The sequence below is a fragment of the Gossypium raimondii genome, chromosome 9, assembly GCF_025698545.1.
Source record: "Gossypium raimondii isolate GPD5lz chromosome 9, ASM2569854v1, whole genome shotgun sequence".
Lineage (NCBI taxonomy): Eukaryota > Viridiplantae > Streptophyta > Magnoliopsida > Malvales > Malvaceae > Gossypium > Gossypium raimondii.
In genome coordinates, this window is record NC_068573.1 from 10,533,133 (window position 1) to 10,556,596 (window position 23,464).

Sequence of the window (23,464 nt, forward strand, 5' to 3'; positions counted from 1 at the left end):
TACATAAAATGAATTATAAATACGACCTTGCCCTAGTACCCAGAACTCTAATCTTTCTAAGTAACAAAGCTAATTCTTGCCCCCTGATCTGACTCTAATTCATACTTCACACTCGGTAGTAAACTTGTATCGCTAACGTCGTATATGGTCAGCTACTTCTCGAATCTGGACTACAGCTTCCTCAATAAGATGATCTCTGCTTCTAACTTGATTCTGAAAATGGTGAAGCTGTTCATTACTATGACTCTCGTTTGCTTGTAAGTGCTTGATCTGGATTTCATAATTTTGCAGCTCCATCTCTAACTCTTCAATTCTTTTCTCCATTTTTTCAATCTTGCTCAAGCTAGCTTTTAACTCTATCGTAGAATTTCAACGATCTTGTGAAGGATCTTTCCAATACAATCACCCTATCCTTTAACTCCCCCTTTTCCTTCTGGCTTTCTGACAAACTCTTCTTTAAGGCCTCATTTCGCCTTTGCATCTCTTGAAATCTCTGTTCCCACTTATCGGCCTTGTCCTTTTCTCCTTGGATTTCTACTCGCCACTGTTCTGATATCTTTCCCAGCCCAGCAGTTCTTATTGACAAGCGCAGCTTTTTATAATCCGTCTTTAGACTGCCCAGTTTCTCATCAGCTTTGTTCTTTTCTTTCTTCAACCTCTCATTCTCAAGCTTTTGAACGTCTATGTCCAATCTCAAGTTCGTCTTTTCCGCTTCCATTTGCTCTATTCTTTTCTCCAAATCCGCATTCTTCCTCTCAAAATCTTGTCTTACCATTTCCAACTCAGAAGGAATGACTCGCAAATGCTCTTCTATTGACTAGCTTTCTTCCTGATTTAACTTAGGTGTATTATCATTTACCCTTCTAGCCCACCATTGATGATACCCAGGAGTTGTCATTGGACCCACAGCTAGCCTCTTCATTCGGCGAGTTTGTTTCCACGCACTAACCATCTCTTGAATCTTCTTTCTGTAACCATCATCCTTGTACGAAAATTCACAATCAGCTAACCCTTGGGTCGCAGGTATAAATTTCCTTGACCTATATTGCCTTAGCACCAATAATGGGACGTATCCAGTAGCTCCCCAAACCCCTAGCAAAGGAGCCCAATCAAAACTACCACACCTATACATGATCTCATCTGGAAGTAACCAAGGAGCTCTCCACTCAATGTCCTCCTCTATCGTAGGCACTAAATCGACCTTCCCGAATGTAAAGCAACTGTAGGCAGGATTCCAGAATTGGGCGAGGGCTTGAAACAAACGCTTGTCTACCTTCACATCAAGCAAATAAGGCAAATCCCCATAATTATCATAAAAGAGCTGTCTAACCTCATCGCTCCACTGACCCCAGATTTCCTTCAATTCTTGTAAATTGTTTGGAGTTGCATTGATATGCGTAAAGTCCCATAACTCCGATACATGCCCCTCAGCCAAACTATCACCCTTTTCTTGCTGCGTTGTTTCAGACCAAGTTCGAACAGCCGCATTGTCCTCCACTTTATCAAGAAACCCGCTTTCCATGATAAGCCTTCTATCTAGCAACTGAATTTGAATTGACGCCTTTTATGATGAAATGAAATGTCATGTCATGCAAATAAAACACCAAAAGTCAGTATCATATAACAACATAAAATATAATCAAGAAATAATAAAACATCTGATCAGATATCTACTAGAGTTCGATATAGTTCTACCTAGGGTGAATTCCTAAGGTTCACTATATGTGGTTTGGCTTCTAGAGTAAAGGTACCCGAACCAGTAGATTCCTCAATCCTCACCCATTATAGCCTCATACGGACCAAGTTTAGTTCAGGGGAATACATTTCCCTATGGCTGCACGGAGATAAAAAATCTCACGAAGACATAGGTACGGATGTATCCGGAAAGCAATCCACTACCCTACACGGAGGTAAAAACCTCACGAACATAGCTTCTCACTCGCACTTAAAAGGGTAAAAATGTTCAACTCATGAAATGTATAATGCAAACAATGTTTAAACAAAAAGATAATGAATGCAAAAGGATGTTATGAGTTTTTTTAATATTTTCTCGACCTTAAGACAAAAGTTAATTAACTTTGTGGCTCGACTCTCTTAAAAAAAAGTCCCCAGCGGAGTCGCCAAGCTGTCGAAACCATTTTTTTGAAAAACAAAAATTTTAGGTTGTCGACTTAAAAAAATGAAAATTGGGAGTCGCCACCAATCTTTTATTAAGGTGTGATTGGGTCACCTAAAACGACTTTGGTCTACGAATTTAAAAAAAAACGGGTTCGGAAGTCAGTTACGTATGAGGAAGGATTAGCACCCCTATTACGCCCAAAAATTGGTACCTAGTTAATTAATTAATGTCTTAAGGTAGAAAATTTTAAAAATTTAATCTTTAAAAACTTAAAACGTTGCATATTAAGACCCTTTTCGATTCAGAGAAGCAAAAATGCCACACCCAATACGTTAGGGCACAACATTCTAATTTCCCCCAAAATGAATTAGGTCAGAATATTTATACAATAAAAATATTAAAAGAACATCCACTCATCCAAAATTTAAGAAACCACACCCAATACGTTAGGGCACGATCCCTTTAGAATCCCGAACTCGAAATATTTCCTTTAATTTAAAAGAACATCCACTTATCCAAGATTTAAGAAATCACACCCAATACGTTAGGGCACAATTCCTTTAGAATCTCAAACTCGGAATATTTCCTTCATGATTTTTAAAAAATCTTCATTTCGAGAAATCAATGCGTCACATCCAATACGTTAGGACACAACGTGTTGAATTCCCAATAATGAGCTTTTATTTTAATTAAAAGAATATCCATTTTGAAAAAGTTTGATTTTAAAAATCAAAAAAATGTAATGATATGCTACTTTAAATATATCATGCAATAATAAATATTACAATAACATAGAAATAATACAAATATATAAACAAATAAATACAATAATGGTATGCAAAATATCAAATAAATGGGCAAGATAATAAAACTTGTAATCCTAAATCAATAGACCAATGATTGAAATAAATAAAAAATACATAAGTTTAAAACAATTAAAATAACGTCAAAATTAAATAAATTAAACATGTGAATATAAAATATGTTTTTAGTAGAAATATATACATAAAACTATATACATAATAATAATTATTTATGGAAGTTGAAAACATTATTAAAATATTGATTTTAAGAGAAATATATAAAAAGGACTAAAACAAATCGCTAGAAAAATAAAGGGGTAAATCCAAATAAATAAAGTCCGGAGGACTTAATTGACGCATACAATTACATAGAGAAATTTGGAAGGAAATTTTCCTTCTCCTCTAAAACACACCGCTCAAACGGATCTAATTGGAATTTAAAATAAATTAAAGGCCAAAATTTAAAAAAAAGTACTTAATTGAAAATATATAAAAAGGCGGAGGGGCTAAAAGTGCAATTTTCCTCCGCCAAAAACACTGTGGATCACGGTCCGGTGGGTCGACTATGATCCTCCCCCTCTAAAACGGCGCCGTTTCGATTGGCCTATTTAAGCTAATTTTCAACCTCAAATTTTATTTTCAAAACCTTCTTTTTAAAAAAACAAATCCTTTTTTCAAAAAAAAACCTCTCAACCCTTTAGTCCTCCGATCATCGGTCGGTTATCGGACCCTCGCCGGCCACCGTACCAGCCGCCTATCTCCGGCGCCGGTACCACCGTCCACGGTGGCCCGAAAAAAAAATTCCCCTTTTAACCTTCTTAACCTCTTGAGCCTAGATCCGGGCTCAAACCTCGCGAAATATTGACGAATGGGCCCCTAGAAGCAAAGAAACCTTTCGGCTTCCGGTCGTCAATCCTCGGTGACGACTTCCTCGGCCATCCACGACGGTTAGGGGCCTAAAACAGGTTTTTTCCTTCCTTTTATATTTATATTATTTATAAAAATAATAAAATAAATAGATATAATCGAAAAAAAGAATAAAAATAAAATAGAAACGCAAATATCAACCTTTATTCTCTTATGCCTCTGTTTGTGATGTAAAAGATAGGGCCCTTTTTTTATTTAAAAAAAATCCCCTCCATTACAATATTACAATGGCTTTATATAGCCGAATGAAAATACAAGAAATGGAAACAAAAAATCTTCTTGATTTGATTTGATTTGGTTTGATTTGATTTTTGTTTCCTTTCTTGTGTTCGCTGTGAAGATTCGGGGGTGAGGCAAGGCTCGACTGCGGTGCTGTTGAAGATTAGAAACCCTAGGGTTTCATCCGTTTTGGGCCATTGTAATTTGGGCCACCACTTTATTTTGGTTTCGGCCTTGTAACCCGTTTTGTATTTGGACACTATGGCTGTTTTTTTATTTACAAAAGGGACGGGTAAAATTTAGGTATTACAAATAGCTTCACGACTATCCATTTGAATTAAAATACATTGGAAACCCCTATCTAGTGCCAGATTCAACCCATCCAAAATGCTCCGTAGTTTAGACTCCAACATACTACAACAACCTAAATATTTGTAAAAGTCAAAAATCCATTTATCATTGCAATCTTGTACCAAGCCCCCAACTACTGCAAAGTCATCCTCAATTTTGACCAACCCATCTATGTTCAAATGCACCCAATTGTGTGCCAACTATGAACTAGTAAATGCACTATGTGTCCTCTGTGAGGGCAACCTCGAAACAGACTTATAATGTCTTACCCAACTATAAGAGACCTTGATGATTTCCTCCGTGCTCCAAGTGGTATCTTGAAAAACAAAATTATTGCGATTCTTCCATAAACGCCAAGCAAGCATCCCAAAATGACGAGGCCAATCAATCTCATTCAAACTAGAAGAAGGCAATGATTGGAGATTTTTTGTCATCCTTTCAGAAAGGGATCCGGAGTAAATATAAACTTGTTTTTCCATAGGCATAAGCTTAGTCCAACATCCCTAGCCACAAGACAATCTCTAAGGACATGTAAAAGCTCTTCTAGGTCACGCCCGCAAAGTCGACACGTGCTGTCACTCCCTATTCCTCACCTTACCTTTTTTGCATTTTTGAGTAATCTATTCTTTAAAGTGAGCCAAATAAAAAATCTAACCCATTGAGGTCCTTGAAACTTCCATGGAAGCTGCCAAACAGACTCTTTCAAGTTCCAATCTTCCCCCCAAAGTTTACCATAAGTGCTTTTCAAAGAGAAAAAACTCGTCGAAGAACTCCCCCATATAATTCTATCTGGTCCTATAGATGGGTAAGGAGGTGGGATACTTACAATCCTAGCAATGATATCCTCGGTACACCAAAGGCAAAAGAAGTCAAGATTCCAAAAACTATCACTTGTAACCATGTCTAAAAGAACAGTCCATGCAAAGGTTTGAAGTATATGGGATCCGCTTTATTAGAGGGCCAACCTTTGGAATCCGATGGTCTTTCTAGCAATTCATATCCTTCCCATTACCAACTGACCAAAGCAAGTTTTCCCAAATAAAAGGCCAAAATTTGGCGAAAGTACGCCATAGAAAGGATCCATGTCCACTTGTTAGAGAATCCGGTAGCCAATTTGTACTTTGTATTTCGACCTGATAATTTGAACCCATAGAGCATTGGAATTTGTTACAATATAAAAACCAATATTCATCATAAAAGAATTATTGTGGCCTCTCAAATGCCTAAGCCCAAGGCCACCATGATCCCTAGGTTGACAGACCGAATCCCAACTTACCAAAGCCATCTTTTTAACCTCAATATAAGATCTCCACATGAGTTGTCTGACTATTTTTTCACTTTCGTCACACAAACCTTTAGGGATCATTATAGTCTATATAAAATAGCTTGGGACTGTAAGTAACACCGATTGGGCCAGAGTAACCTTACCAGCTAAGGATAGTTTCCGAGCATCCCAACTTGAAAGCTTACTACGCACCTTGTCAACCATGAACTGTAAAGTACTATTTGTTGCCTTTTCATGTAAGAGAGACACTCCTAGATAAATTCTCAGGTTCTACACATCCTGATAGCCTAGAATGTTGTTTATGCACCTCCCTTAGGTATTATGTACACCTTTCGAAAAGAAGAGTTGGTCTTTTTCATATTAATCTTGTGCCTCAAAAAATCATAAAAATTATCTAGGACTCCTTTAATAATCTTCAATTAACGCTTATCCGCATGAACAAAGAGGATCAGGTCATCTACAAAGAAAATATGAGATAGTGGTGGACCTGTATGTGACAATCGTATAGGTAACCAATTACGACAATCAATGGTTTAATGGATACTTTAACCCAACCACTCCATGCACAGAATAAACAAATAAGGGGATAACAGGTAGCCCTGTCAAACACCACTTATTGATTTAAATTTTTAAGTTGGAATCCCATTCCACAGAATCTGTATAGAAGAATTAGAAATAGCAATCATAATTACATTGCGGAGGAATTTAGGGATACATGCAGCCTGTAGCGAGGTGTCTATGAATTCCTAGCGCACACGGTCGTACTCTTTCTCTAGATTTATTTTGATAGACATCTAATTTCTATTATTCTGCTTACTTCTCATAGAGTGAACAACCTCTTGAGCGATAATGATATTGTCTGTTATATTTCTACCCGCTACAAAGCCAACCTGCTCATGACCAGTTTGTAAAGGATGGAGCAAAGGTTGATAGGGTATAATTGAGCAAAACTGTATGGGTTCTAGACTTTAGGGATGAGCACAAGGAGGTTATTGTTTAAATCTGGATCAATTTGCTCACCTGAAAATACCTTTTTGACTAGCTCACAAACGGAGGCGCCAACATGATCCCACTAACTCTAGTAAAACAATGAATGATACCCATCACTGTTTGGGGCATTTAATGGTGCCATATCAAAAAGTGTTTCCTTGATTTCCTCATTAGTAATCAGTTTTCTTAAGAGCTGGACATCTGCCTTATGTAGACGCGAGAATACACTCAGAGGTAAGCCTCTCATAGGACCCTGCTGTTTACCATATAGCTTCGTCTAGAATTTAACTACCTCAGATTTCAATTTCTCCTCATCCAAGATCCATTCACCAGAGTCATCCTTTAAATTTCTGACTCAATTCTGTTTCGTCTTCTCAAGGTACACGTATGGAAATGTTTGGTGTTACGGTCTACTAGAGACAACCAGTCTCATTTCACCTTTTGACGCCATAAGAGTTCCTCATGATATAAAACATTCTCCGGCTCTTCTTTGATCTCTATTTCAACCTGGCTAAGATTGGCAGAGTTAACCCCATCCAACACTTTTTGTACATAGTTGAGCTTTCTGATCAATTGCCTTTTACGGAGAGAAATGTGCTCGTACACTTCCTTATTTCAAAGTTTGACATGAGTCGTAAAATGAAAAGCCCCCAAGAAAAGAGACTTTCAGGCTTGAGAGATAAGCACAAAGGTCTGTGGTCTGATTTGAGTCTTGATAAATGAGTCACCATGCTGTATGAGAAGGCCAAACTTCAAGCATCATTACATATGGCCCTATCCAACCTCTCAAACACCTCACCTCTATGCCAAGTAAAATGTGGTCCTTGAAAACCCGAGTCATGTAACTAATTAAAATCCATTAAGTCACAAAAAAGAGCACACCTTTTCCCCAATGCCCACCCCCTTTCTTTTCGTTAGAAGCAAGAATGGCGTTAAAATTTCCAATCGCCAATCATGGAGTACCATCCACCGAAATGATGCTTTCTAAAGCTCCCCAGAGAAGTCTTCGTTTACGACTATCGAGACTGGCATAGACCATGGTGATCAGAAAAGGTTGTCCACAAACATTATCTGAAACTCTAATTAAAATAAACTGAGGATGGTTTTTGAGGACCTCAACATAAACAATATCCCTTTAGTCAATCCAAATCCACCAGAAAAACTCATTGCTTCTACACAATGAGAATATTGAAAACTAAGTTTAACTATAATCGAATCCGCTTTGTCACCACTGACCCTTGTTTCTAACAACCCAACCAAATCCTATCTAAAATCCATGTTATACTCCCGAAACAAACATGTGAATTTGGAGTTGGCGCACCCCTAACAGTTCAAAAAAAATATTAAAATTCATAAAAATAAATAAAAGAGGAGAACCGACCCCTAAAAAGCCACAGGAGACCCCACACCATCATCTTGGCTTCTCATTTTACGTGAAGTCGTATCAGCCTCAAGCACAGCTTGGAATCTAATAAGCCTTCCCATGGAAGACATGGCGTTTGGTAGAGAAACACGAGCAATGGTAGCTGATTTAAAACAGTCTTCACAACTACGAATGGTTTTATTGAGAGCCTTCTCAACACGTCCACTGCTACTTTTTCCCCCTACAATTTGCCCTTTCTAACCCAGAGCTCTTGAATGAATTAGGCTCCATATTTTCTTTAAATTTCACTGTTGTCAGTCTATTAGTATCAAGGAATTTAGAATTTAAATCCACAAAAGATTCAACAGGGCCCTCGAAGGTGGGGTTAAAATGAATAAAGTTACCCGCATTTTCAATTGATTTAACGCTGGAAGCCGTGACGTTTATGGGCTGCTCCACAGGTCCCAAAATAACACTCTTAATATTGGTAGCTTACATCAATGCTGCAGTAGCAAGCTTTCTTTCGCCAGACCCTTTGCCCAATATTACGTCGTTCCCTTTTAGAAGTCCCCATGCCGGACTTTTTTGTCTCTTTCTCCAAACCAGCTTTTGTGTTCCCAAGGCCCTTGTTTGACACGTGGCCTGCACAATAGGTGGTCTCCTTAATACCCTCTATTAGCCCAACAATCTGCCCAGCTTTTTTACCTGTTAAATTCCTTAGAAACTCAACCTTTTTAAACCTAACTCCTGGGATATTAGCGGCCGCTCCTTCCCGGCAATTTCATTATTTTCCATTAATTATAGGATACCAAATTTCGAACACCCCATTCCTTCTGCCGTAGATCCCGTTTTTTTTTATTCTAATTAGAATTTTTATTTTGCCTTAATTTTCGCCTAACTACCATCCATTGACCAAAAGGTTCATCTGCAACCATCGAAACTGAGTTCTCAAGTCCATGTCCAGTGCTGTTTACCCCCCTTCAAGAGATGATCATTCAGAGGCAATACAAGGGCAAACATCCTTCAGGTGTCCATAGCGATCGTAGGAGAAACATACTATCAGTAAGGATTCAAATTCTACCCTCTTGACTCTATCATTAACCATGATCTGCGATGTAAGTGGTTTTTCCAAATCCACGTGAACCGCTATTCTTGAAAATTTACCCCTTGAATGACTGTCAATGTTGACATCCAGTCGAGCCACCTTACCCACGAGACAACCAATCTTATTCAAAACCTTTAGTTTGTATAAAAAACCGGGCAGTCTGTCGCATGTGAAATGATATGTGATTTTGTGCAAGTATACATGTTGGTTCAAGTAATAAAGTGATGAGTGAGTATCGTTCCCACGAGGATCGGGTTGAGACACAAAAGTGGTCAAGTTATTTTAATAAAATACGATTAATACTATGACAAAGTCAATGATAAATATGCAATGGAAATTAGTGGAGAAATGATGTAAGCAATACGTAGAATCAATAAGTAACTGGAAATGCTATGGCAAAAGTGAAAGCAGAAATTTAATGGCAATAACGAGAGTGATTATCTGAATAGAATGTAAATAAAGAAATACAAAACTAAATATGTCGTGGCAAAAATACTACGACAAAGAATAAAGATAGAGTGATGTTGATTCCGAAGGTCGAAATTACCTAGAATCATTCCTAACTATCAATAATGCCTTGTCAAAATCGTATCTACTTTACTGCACAAAAGAGTTCTAAAATGGTCTGCCTCTCGCAAGGACAAAACCGTAAGTTACCTTACCCGTGTCTAGAGGCTTTTTAGATATCTTGCATGGGTTCTTTCTATATGATTGTGACTTTATGTCTAGAGTCGACTACAAGTGTCTATCGAATACTTGCTCATTTCATTTAATTTTAATCCAACCAATTCAACCCTTTCGAAATTAAAAGCAGTTTATAGCATACGAACAGCCTTCTATGTCTAGAGATGGTTGCATTTTAATTAAGAAATAAGAACAATCAAATGAAACAGTAAAGTAAATTAGATATATAATGCATCCATAAAAATAGTTAAAATTTCATCAAAACTAATCACAACCTTATGAGATTTAGCTCAAGGGCTGGGAAATAAAATTCCAAACCAAAGTATTATCCGAATTACGTTCGACTAATACAATTCAATCTTTTGAAGGAAATAACAAAAGAACTTCGGGAAGCAGCTTTCGCTTGCCTAGTCCTCACCTCGGTAGCACAGCATCCTATGATGGCTAAGAAGGACTGCCTTCGACTTTTTGTCCTTTGCGCCGCTGAACCCTTATTCACACCTAAGAATCTCTCTCACTTTTTCTCTCTCTCACTTTTTCTTCGTCATTTGTGAGGTCCCCTTCACCGATTTTTATAGATAAATTAGCCTAGGGTCGGCTAACAGCTCATGATTATCTTCTCCTCTTTTAGGAAGGTTTATATGGTACAAGTTTGAATTTGAATTTGAACTACTAAGCCAAAAATGCTGACTTAGTCTTCCCGGCATTGCCACGGCATCCATGCTGGTAAAATGTTTGCACTTTGCCCTGACAAAACTTCACTCATTTATTTTCTAGTTCCAAACCCTATTCCTGCCACATCAACTCAAAGAACTCCACCAGAAGCGATTAAAAGCACCTAATTCCACCACAGTCCAAGTCCTAATGTCATATTAAAAATGCTAACTAAAATGTCCTAAAAATGCAACAATATATACTTAAGTGCAAACAATTAGTTAGGTCTAAAAGAATGAAATATAACTTTTTTCAAGAGTTATCACACCTCCAAACCTGAGTTATTGTTTGTCCTCAAGCAAAATACATCTAAATGCATAAATGCACCCATCTTGCCTTGGCAAAATATATTTCCTTGTATTGCCTAGCTATTCAAAAAACAATTTATACCTCCGTCCTCAGTAATTTTCTCTTTTCCTAAGACTGATTCAATTGTCAAAGGTTTGTTCAGCAAAGCAGTGCAAAAATTTCTCCTTAAAAATAAAATTTCCTAAGTACTCATGCATTCTCTCTTTCATCCTATAGCAAATATCTCTTTTATTTACTTAGTTCATTTGTTACCTAAACAGAAGTCACTTGCTTTAAGTCCATATCAAAATATGTTATTTTTCATATATTTATTCTTCTCTCATCTCTTTTTTTTTTTGAAACAGTAAAGTAAATTATTATTAGGGTATTTAGCATATCACAAAATTCTTGGACTTGACAATCATGATAGAGCATACAACGGATTTCCGAGTACTCAATCATGTCACAATTTAAACAAAAGTCATTCATGAAGCTAAGGCTTTTAACTAAAAAGATGGATGGAGCATATAACTACCTCCTTAGCTACTCAGTCATTTGCTACAACGGAATGGCCCTTAAAGTTATATCACACATTCTTACTTAGGTCTTCCTTTTTAATATACAGCACGACGGAGCAAACAAAGTGTTGTTGACCTACTTAGCAACTCTAAGCTTTAGAGTGCATATTTTTTAAAACAAAATGTCGTGGCAATTTACTAATGTTTGGTTTCAAAAATCCCTAAGGGCATTAAAAATATAATTACTATATTTCGAAAAACCAAAAAAATGGAGTATAAGAGATTCCATTTTTAGAAATCAAATTCCAAGCAACTTAGCCTAAGCTAACTTCACGCAATCCTTTGTTACATGTTCTAGGTATATTAAAAAAAGTTAAGCTCATCATCGAACATCATAAAGAAAAACAGTACTTCTTATAGATAAGGCAGTATTTCAATATTTATTATGCCATGGAAAAATATCCTATAAACCAAAATGAACATACAAAATGCAACCTAGATTCACAATACACCCCCAAACCTAAGGGATGAATTGTCCTCAATGTATATAAAATCATGAACAATATTTAACAAGTATGAATATGCACACAAACAAGAAAAATAAAATTATGGAATGCATGAAAGAAAAATAAAACTTAACCTCCTTGGACTAGAACGTTGGCACTTTATTCAATTCTTTCTTGTGGACTTGCGAGCACTGAATTTGTATCGCATCTTTCTTTTCCTTAGGTCTACTTCCTCACCTTCTTTGTCAGTCTTCATTAATTCATCGATCAGTTGATCGATTGCTTGATTCTATGTAGTCATGGAGATGGGTGAAGAAGTCGGTTCAGGAGGTTTATCTTTTTCAGTGACAATATCTAGTGTAGTGGTAGGGACACTTGTTTCTTCCTTTCCTTTTTCTACTTCCTTCTCTTGGTCAGTAGAGGATGACTTTTCTAATTCCTTCTCAACAACTTTTCCTTTATCTTCAGTGACTCTTTCAGTCACGGGCTCAATTCTAGCAGCAGCTAGAACTGGCTCTTTTCCGCACTCTATAGATGAGAGTAAACTAGCTAGGAAAGTAGGAAATTCTGGCATAGGTCTCGAAAATATTTTTTGAAGTGATCTTAATGTCAAATCACTATCTTTCACATACAACCAATACCTAGCCTGACATTCATTACTTCGTTCCAACTCTTCCATCATCTGGTATTGCTGCACCTCAAACAGAGACAACCTCTATTCTAATTGTTTTTGGGAAGTCAATATTTTTTGGTCATGAGAGGAGGAAGATGTTGCTGTGGGAATACATGTGGTAGGGGAAGCTTGACTGTGTTGGGATGCTGCGGCAAACTCAGTTTCTCATAGCTTGGGAAAAATTGTTCACGTTATCTCACCCTTATTGAGGGTAATGTCCTTAGCATCATCTAAAGGCACATTTGTCATCTTGCATAGGGCAAAAATAAGAGAAGGAAAATTCAGACTCCCGGCATTCTTATCACCACACCTATGGACCTCTTGGAAGATAATATTCTCTACATTTATCTTTCTCCCTTGTAAAATAGAATGCAACAATAACATTCTTTCTTTCGAAACAGTCGTGTTATGCGTAGACAACATAAGAAAACTTCTTAAAAAGTGGTACTACACCTTCCCAATTGGTTTTAATGTAGCTCTTTCAACAATGTAACACTCTTAGCTTGAAATAAGTCACTGCATTCTTTCAACGCATAAATCCTCCAATATTCTTGCCAACCCCTTCGGTGTAATATTCTCGGCAAATTCAGAATGTTCATCTCTAACCTCCTCGATGCCAAACTAGGCATTAATATGGTTTTCATCGAATGGCACAAATTTACCCCGCACATAAATGAAGGGAGAGTTTGGGGAATTTACATGAGTGTAAAACTCTCTTACCACTTTACCCAAAACATCCTCTTTGTGTAGACCAAATCAGTTCCAATTGTGCTTTTCCACAATCGATGATACCGATTCATCATACCCCATGTTGGGTTCATCCTTTAGCAAAAATCTCTTTTTAAAACAAAATGGCCACTTTAGAATATTATGGAATACCTTGTGCTTGTGGCAACATTGAAGAATATCTTTGGTTGCGGGGCGCTTGCGCGCGAAGATTTTGCTGCTTTAGAAGTACTCCTTACACTAGCCATGAAGAAAAGGTTAGGGAAACAAGAAAGGAAAATTAATAGAGTAAAAATAATAATAGAAGAAAGGTTGAAGATGAAAGATCTGTAAAAATGTAAACTTTGTGAGAAGTGGAAAACGTGAACCAGTTGAACAAAATAAAAAGGAATAATAATAACAATTTTTAGGTAATGGGAAACTTGAGGAAGAAGGGTTATGGTGTGGGGAAAAGTTAAAAACTGACATGACTTTTAAGGGAAAAAATAAAATAACAGAGCCCTACATTGTGGGCATCATACTTTGGTTTTCCTAATACTCACTAAATGCACTGCCTAAAAATATTTCCTTTGAAATTGTCTAATCGATCAACTCTTTTATTAACACCTCATCATTCAATTTGCCATGACATAACACTTCTTTGTAATGTTGCGGCAATTGCTACTCTATGTGCACTGACAAATCCCGTTTTATTATTTTGCTCTTATTTATAATAAAAAATAGAAATGAAATTGTATTAAAATAAAAAGAATAATAATAATGGGAAATAAAATGGAAAAACTACTTATTAATGAAAAAAAATTCAAACATCACAAAGGCTAACACTTTGCTTGTCACGCTCTATAGGAGCACCCGAGTGATGCTTCAAGCGTTGTCTATTAACCTTGAATGTAGTCTCTATTCTTAAGTCTTTAACAATAACAGCACCATGCAGATACACTTGAATTACTTCCTGACCATCGAGATTTTAACTTACCAAGAAATAGTTTAAGCCTTGAATTAAACAATAAAACCTACTGTCCAGGTTCAAATTGGCTTGGTAAAATTCTAACATCATGCCATCGCTTGGTCTTTTCCTTATACAAATGAGCATTCTTATTTACTTGTGTTCAAAACTCCTCCATCTAATTCAATTCTAGTAATCTCTTGCCGCCAGCAGCAACTTAATCTATGTGTAGCTTCTTAATTGCCCAAAACACTTTTTGCTCAAGTTTAACAAGTAAATGACATGGCTTACCATAGACAAGTTTAAAAGGTGACATCCCTATTGGTGTTTTAAATATAGTTCGGTATGCCCATAGAGCTTCATCCAATCTAATAGACAAGTTCTTTCGAGAAGGATTCACCACTTTTTCCAAAATTTCTTTAATTTCTCTATTAGAGATTTCAGCTTGGTAATTAGTTTGAGGGTGATATGCTGTGGCAATTTTATGTTTCACCCCATACCTGCGGAAGGCATTGGTCATCATTTTGCAATCAAAATGGGATCCCTTGTCACTGATAATGGCTCTCGATGCAGCAAATCGTATGAAAATGTTCTTATGTAAAAATTTTAATATCGACTTAACTTCATTAGAGGATAGAGCTACTGCTTCTAACCACTTAGAAACATAGTTTAGTACCAAAAGTATGTATAGCTTGCCCACGGATGGTGGAAACGGACCCATAAAGTCTATTCCCCATACATCAAACAATTCAATCTCCAATATACTTTGCAACGACATTTCCTGTCTCCTAGACACATTTCCTGTTCTCTGAAAACGGTCACATGACTTATAAAATTCATGAGCATCTTTAAATAAACTTGGCCAATAGAATCCTGACTGAATTACCTTGGTAGCTCTTTTCATCCCTCCAAAATGTCCTCCATATGGGGCTGGGTGACATTGTTGTAAGACACTATACATCTCATCACTAGGGACACACCTCCGAATCATTTGATCTACACAATGCTTGAATAAGAATGGTATGTCCCTATAATACTGTTTGGCATCATGAAGAAAATTTTTTTTTCTTTGAGCATCAAAGCCAGGTGGCATTACACCACTTACTCAAAAGTTCATTATGTCGGCGTACCAAGGTAATGCATTGGCATTGAGCAACTACTCATCTAGGAATTCTTCCTTAATATATTTCTTACTTTCATTTCCATTCCACGATTCTATTTTTGACAAATGGTCGGCCACTTGATTCTTGGTTCCCTTCCAATCTCTAATTTCCAAAACAAAATCTTGTAACAAAAGTATCCACTAAATCAATCTCAGCTTGGCATCTTTTTTCTGTACCAAGTACTTGATAACCGAGTGATCTGTGTAGACTATGACCTTGTTCCAACTAAATAATAATGGAATTTTTTTAATGCAAAGACCACTGCCAGTAATTCCTTCTCCGTATAATTAAGTTGAGTCTTTGTCAATGTCTTACTAGCATAATATATTACATGTAGTACCTTGTTTCTCATTTAACCCAAAACTTCTCCCACAGCATAATCACTAGCATTGCGCATGAGTTCAAAGGGCAATATTCATTTTGAAGCAACCACAATCGGTGTTGCTACAAGGCATTTCTTAAGTTCCTCGAAAGCCTGTAAACATTTATCATCAAAATTAAAAGGTTTATTTTATTCAAGTAAAGTACACAAGGGTTTAGAGATTTTCAAAAAATCCTTGATAAATCTTCTATAATATCACGCGTGTCCTAAAAAACTTCTAATACCCTTAACACTAATGGGCAGTGGCAATTTTTTGATCACTTTTATTTTTGCCCTATCCACTTCAATTCCTCACTGTAACACCCTATGTCTTAGGACAATGCATTCACGGACCATGAAATGACATTTTTCCCCATTTAATACTAGATTCGTTTCTTCACAACGACATGAAACCATCTCCAAATTTCTTAAAAAATCTTCAAATCATTTCTGAACACAAAGAATTCATCCATAAAGACTTCAAGGAAATTTTCCACAATGTCCAAGAATATGGCCATCATGTAGCGTTGGAAAGTTGTCGGGGCATTGCATAACCCAAACGACATCCGCCTGAATGCGAAAGTGTCATATGGACATGTGAAAGTTGTCTTCTCTTAATCTTCAGTTGCTATGGAAATGTAATTATATCCTTATGAAGCAATAAAAAGCCTTACCAACTAATATGTCCAACATTTGATCGATAAATGGCAAAGGGAAATGATCCTTCCTAGTTGCCTTGTTAAGCCTGTGGTAGTCCATACGCACTCTCCATCTCGTAACAGTATGATTCAGTATGAGCAACCATGACACCCTGTAACAGCCTGTTTTTAGTGTAATCGAAATAGTGGTTTCAGAACCACAAATCTTAAGTCAAAAAATTTATTTTATTATTATTTATTTCCTACAACATGATAGTAATACCGTATAAAAATTTTGTTAAGAAATTTTATTGTTTTCATGCTCAATTTGATAAAAATGACTAAATTGCGTCAAGTGCAAAAGTTGAGTTCTAATAGCTAAAGGTATTAAATAGCTATAGAACCTTAAAATAAGAGTTCTTATATGGTAATTAGACCATTTATATGTTAGTGGATGAGCATGGTTTGGCATAAGTGTAATTATTAATGCTTTAAAAGGTTATATATGTAATTTAGTAGTTAAATGATAAATTAAATAAAGTAAAATAAGCTTTCATCTTTTATTTCTTCTTCAACTGATTTTTCACAAGAGAAAGTAGTCATTTTTGAAGCTAGGTTTCAGCCATGCTTGTTTGGCTTGATTAGGTATGTATTTTGTCCCATTTTTAATGATTTCTACGTTTTCAGGATCGCTGTAACTTAATCTAGCTAATCCGGGGACTAATTTGTAAAATTTTTAAACTATTAGGGTTTTCCCATTAATGAATATACATGATTTTTGATGTTTGATGATTGAAAATGGATAGTTTTTTTTATAGATACACAACTTTTGTTAAGTGATTTTTAATGAATTATCAATTAGGGACTAAATTGAAAACTAGTAAATTATACATGGTGAAAATTATGAAATAAATGAAATATAGGGCTTTCTAGGGACCTAATTGATATTCAGCCATAGTGGGCTGTGGTGGAATTTCATGAATTTCAATTTTTATGAGTTAGGGACTAAATTGTAAAGAAATTAAAAGTATAGGGGCAAATGATAATTTGTTAAAATATGACTTTGGCCTAAATTGAGTGAAATATATTTTTAATTGAGTTGAATTTATCCGTATAGATCAAGATAGAACTCATACGGCTTTAGATCAGGGCAAAGAGAAAGTCTCAAATTAATCGCCTCCGTATCTACATATACTCGTTGGGGTAAGTTCGTGTGATTATATTGTGTTTATGTGTTTTATATTGAATTATATATGAATTGTGAGTTGTTATAAATATACATGGTTGCATATCCAACGAAGCTCGAAAACTACTGAGCCCCGTTTGAACCTTAGAAATTCATAGGATACAAATGACATGTCATTAGGGTTTACATGATTCGGGTGCTGGTCCTGAACGTCCTACCGATGGCTGAGGTCTGACATATGTTGCAGATACTCCATAGCTCATGTGAGCAGCATCGTGTAGCTACGTTCTGACCCACAACTCGTGTGAGCATACCGATTTACAGCTGGTGTGAGCATGTCGATTCACAACTCGTGTGAGCATACATGTATAGGATTTGACATATTACAACTATATGATTTAACACACTATGTGTGAGCTTTCTAGGGTATCCAACGGTATTCTAAATGGTTCAACAGGTAATGTTCTAATACGAAATGGTAAGAGTTCGATACGAACTATTACAGTGATACATATGAATTACATGGAAATGTTGTTACATGGTATATGGAAAATATAATTGGATGATACATGTATATGAAACTTAATCAATTGTTGTGTTTATCCATGATTATTGGTTTATATATGTATTTACATGGCTAACATGGTTGATGTATATGTGCTTAGGCATTTGGCCAAATTATGTTGGGATATGCTATGTTTACTTACCTATTATGTGACTAAATGGTAAGTTTTATTCTTTGTTATACGAACTTACTAAGCTTAAATGCTTACTCTGTGTTATTTTTCGTGTTTTATAGTGAATCAGAAGCTCGTTCGGGTTGGAAGCTTGTCAGAGCTATATCACACTATCAATCGGCTCTTTTGGTACATTTAGCTGTTTAATTTTGGTTATAATGGCATGTATAGGTATTTTGGCTAATGTTGGCCATGTGTTTTGGTTGTTGGAATGTCCATTTGGTTTGGCTTGTGATTTGGCACTTTGATGATGTTATGAGCTAAATATTAGCCTTATAATGGTTGATGTTTGGCTTAATATACTTGAATTATGGAATATGAAATTATGGTTGATTATGCATATTGTATAAGTCTTGTGATTTGTTGTGAATTGGTGCTTTGTTATGAAAGGAATATATGTTAGTTTTGGTATGTTTTGGTAAGTAAACTAAATGGCATGTACTGATCCAAATGTGCCTATAATTTAGTTGCTCATTTTAACCAAATAGGGTACATGTTTATATATGTTTTAATGTTGTTATTTGAGGTGCCTATGGGTATATTGGTTGTATGATGTTATACCATATGTATATGACTTGTTTATGCTTGATTTGGATGCCTTATTATGGCTTGTTTATATGTACAATGTTGGTTGTAGGTGCATTCTAAGTTGGGTGAGAAAAATGGCTTGTAAAATGGCTTATTTTCGTCCACACAGGCAGAGACATGGGCGTGTGTCTCAGTCGTGTGTGACACACACCCAAGTGACATGGCCATGTGTCTCGTGTAGCTTTCAAAGGGTTGCAAGTCAGGCTGATACACGGCCTAGCACACGGCCTAGCACACAGGCTTGTGGGGTTATTTCGAAAGGTACACAGGCATGTCTCTTGGCCGTGTGACCCCTATAGTGTTGAAATTTTCCTTGTTTCCTAAAACATTCTCTGAGTTTTTGATTTAGTCTCGACTTGTTTTTAACGCGTATTTAAGGCCTCGAGAGCTCGTATAAGGGACATTATGTATGTTTTGAATTGGTTTTAATATTCTTATTGATATAATTTGAAAAGTTTGAAACTTATGTTCGTTTGATTTGAAAAATCTGATAATGCTTCGTAACCCTGTTCTGGCGACGCATATGGGTTAGGGGTGTTACATACCCCCTTTCTTGGGTACACATTGCATAAGGCTTACCTTTAAATTGTGGCAGAGGCTTTAACTCTAGAATAGGAGATTCCTTTACAGATGGTTTAGGAGGCTAAAAGGATTGTTCTGCCAAATCTAGGGATTCAAATTTCTTCCTTAACCTATCCATTATCTGTTGGGCTTCTATAAATTCACCAAGCTCTTCAAAACTTGTTGTGTCATCTTGCTCTATCAAATTATTTTCACTGTCAGAATTGCCGTAACAAAATTTTACAAATTCGTCCACTGCTTTTATCAAGCCAATGGTTTGACATTCCTTATTCTCATCCACATATTTTAATGCATTAAACACATTAAAAGTAACATGTTGATCATTCACTCTCATAGTTAGCTCACCTTTATGTACATCAATTAGGGTTCTGCCTATAGAAAGAAACGGTTTTCTAAGAATAATTGGTACACCATGATCAGTTTTACATTCTAAGATAAGAAAATCTACAGGAAAGATAAATTTATCCACCCTTACTAATACATCTTCAATTTTACCTTTCGAATGGGCTTAAGATCGATCAGCCAGTTGCAACGTAACTGTAATAGGTCTTCCTTTCTCAATTCCTAGTTTCCTGAAAATAGACATAGGCATTAGATTTATACTTGCGCTTAGATCACATAATGATTTTCCTACATAATGATTTCTAATTGAACATGGGATTGTAAAACTCCCTCGGTCCTTTAACTTTGAAGGTAGCTTATTCATCAACATTGCTGTGCACCCTTCAGTAAGAGCAACAGTCTCAAACTTTCCCAATTGGCACTTCTTCGATAGTATATCTTTCATGAATTTCACATAATTGGGCATTTGATCCAAAGCTTTGACTAGCAATATATTAATATGGAGTTGCTTCGAAACCTCCAAAAATATTTTAAACTGGGCATCTTGTTTAGATTTATGGAACCGCTATGGAAAAGGTAGAGATGGTCATCCTTCAGGTTGCTGATATTATTTTGCTCTGGCATTTTTATTGGCAACATGATCTACTTCTACCACTGCATTCTTCTTCTTATCATTTTCAGATGTTGTATGCTTTTCAGATGGTTCTGGGATCCTTACCTGATTGTTACTTGCATTATCCTCTTCTGCCACGACATCGTGAACAACATCGCTCAACTGAGTCTCGCTTTTAAGGGAGATTACTTTGCAATGCTCATTTCCTTATGTTATTGAATTTTTTGGTATCACTCGACAATGCTCCTTGTGGCCTTAAATTTAGAGCATTCTCTATTTTCCCTACTTGATTTTCAAGCGCTCGAAGAGATGTTGCCTGACTTTGAATTACAGAATCATTCTTGGCCATATATTCCTTTAACAAGTCTTCAATAGAATTAGAAAATGATACCTGACCTTGTTGAGCATTTTGCCTCGGCATAGGATGATTATAACCAGGCGTTGCATTGTTGACATTCTGTCTTGCGGCACTGTTGAAATTTCCTGTACCTTGATTACCCCAACTGAAATTCAAATGATGCTTCCACCCTAAGTTGTAGGTGTTGGAATATGGATTGCTATTTCGATTGGAATTATCGATATAGTATACTGACGTTGGGTTTGATGAGCATTCGTCAAACACATTATTTTCACCACAATAAATGCATGAAAACTCTGTTGATTTTACCTCATGGACTACAGTTGGATTTTTCATGGTTTTAATCATATTAGCTAGAGAAGATACATCGATTGTTAATAAAGTGATTGCATCAAGCTTGATGGTACTGACAACTCTCTTACCCGTCCCAACTCTATTGGTCGGATACAGATAATTGTTGTTGGCAATCTTTTTCCAAGATCTCCTATGCTTCATTATAAGTTTGTGAGGTCCCAACTCACTTTTTTTCGTCGTTTGTGAGGTCCTCTTCACCGGTTTTTATAGATAGGTTAGGTTAAGGTCGGCTAACAGCTTATGATTATCTTCTCCTCTTTTAGGGGGTTTATTTGGTACAAGTTTGAATTTGAATTTTAATTGTTACGCGAAAAATATTAACTTGGTCTTCCCGACATTGCCACGGCATCCATGCTGGCAAACTGTTTGCACTTTTCCCTAACAAAACTTCACTCATTTTTTTCCTCGTTCCAAAACCTGTTCCTGCCACTTCAACACAAAGAACTCTACCACAAGCGATTAAAAGAATCTAATTCCACCATAGTCCAAGTCCTAATGCCATATTAAAAATGCTAACTAAAATGTCCTAAAATGCAACAAAATGTACTTAAGTACAAAAAATTAGCTAGGTTTAAAGGCATGAAATATAACTCTTTTCAAGAGTTATCAGTCCTGGAAAGTGAATCTAGGCCAAGACCACACTAAGGAAGGGCTTTAACGGGTTAAAATCTACTGTCCACGATTGCACCGTGAGGTAGTGTCCTAATACTACCCATTGGCCTTGAGTTAGAACCAATTCATAATCCTCCTTATTCTGGAACTTGATCAAGAAGTAACAATTCTCAATATCCATGAGATGAAATGGTTGGGACGGTTTCCAAAAGGCACTTATCCGATTATGCTACATTGCGTATCCAATGTTGCGTCCCAATAATTTGATAATAATCGTGATCTCCATGTCTTTAACCAAAATCTTTTGAATTCGTCCTGAGAAAACTATAGCCGGAATACTATTGAAGGTGGATTTCTATATATCTCCCTTAGAGAAAGTGAAATCCTCACATTCCATAGTGTCAAAATCCACAAATCTAGAAGACCTGCCACTAAACAGTTTATCCTTCCAAGAGATCTCACTTGCCGGATTCACATCAGACGCCATATTCACATCAGGGTCGCTGCCTCCTCTTCCATTATCCGTTGATAATAAATTTTCCTCCATGACCGGAATCGCGCTATTGTAAGAGAAACTTTTAAATATATTAGCATTTGTGGAACTAAAGTTCATCAATTCAACTATTTATCCTCAGGTAATTCGAAATTGTTAAAATTTTATATTTTTAAGTTGAGATTTGGACGGATTTAAGTTAGAATGGAAAGTGTTTGTCTTATATTAATCGAGTTTGAATTTAAAATTCTACTTGTATTTTTAGTTAGCTTGGACTTCAAAAGCAAAAAGAAACAAATTTAAAACATTTTATATAATTTTTGGAAAATTTTAAAAGAATTAAAATTCTTTTAAATTTCTATATTTTAAAATTTTAGAATTTTGAGTGAAAATTTGAAAAAAATTATAATTTCTTTTTTATTTTTACATTTTATAATTTTAGAACTATAATTTCTTAAATTATATATTTTATATTTTAAAATTTTAAGTTATTTGTTATTGTGGCATATTAGATAAAATAGTACTACATTAGCAATGATTGAGAGAGTCTATTTGCTTCAAATAAAATAAATTAAATAAAGGTGTAAAAGTTGAGGGTTTAATTTGTTATTATGCCACATATATAATGCACAAAAATAAGCATCTAACAACATAATTTGAACAGAGGAAAAATTTTGCTTCTTCATCGAGTGTAGAAGGATAAGTCTGCCCATTTTTTTAATAGGAGAACTAAAATGCAATGGGATACATAGTACAAGACTTCCATGATACTTATACTGTTTATAAAGATGTGTGTGTGAGTTGTCTCCAGTTTTATTTTAGCTTGAATATCACCATATATAGGTTGTCTACACAGTTATTTTGGTTTAGCCTCCAACATATTCTAGTTATTAGTCCTATTGTGCTATATAATATTTAGTTTTGATTATATTTGTTTCGGGTATGTATTGCTTGTAAAACTAAATAAAATTGTCACTTTTTAGCGGTTCTTATTGTTTTAACAAAAAAAAACCTTCCATTTATATATATTATATGTAGGGGTGAGCAAAACTCGATTCGACTTGAAAAAATCGAAAAAAAATTCGAATTTCGAGTTAAACGAATCGAGTTATTCGAATTAATCGAGTTATTCGAATCAACTCGAATTTTTTTTTCAAATTTCGAGTTCGAATCGAGTTGTGTTTTCGAATTCGAATAACTCCAATAATTTGAATAATTCG

At 35.8% G+C, this 23,464-nt stretch overlaps 2 protein-coding genes across 2 annotated transcripts; both read right to left on the reverse strand.

Moving 5' to 3' along the window:
- Positions 1-343: 343 nt before the first annotated feature.
- LOC105797466 (uncharacterized) lies at positions 344-775 on the reverse strand. The gene has a single exon (XM_012627431.2). The coding sequence runs from the start codon at positions 773-775 to the stop codon at positions 344-346; it is 432 nt and encodes a 143-aa protein (XP_012482885.2).
- A 19,205-nt stretch (positions 776-19,980) lies between these two features.
- Positions 19,981-21,280, reverse strand: LOC105797467 (uncharacterized). The gene is made up of 3 exons (XM_012627432.1): positions 20,662-21,280; positions 20,467-20,558; positions 19,981-20,379 (listed from the first exon to the last, which is right to left on the reverse strand). Exons 1-3 carry the CDS (start codon positions 21,278-21,280, stop codon positions 19,981-19,983), a joined length of 1,110 nt encoding a protein of 369 aa, XP_012482886.1.
- Positions 21,281-23,464: the final 2,184 nt, after the last annotated feature.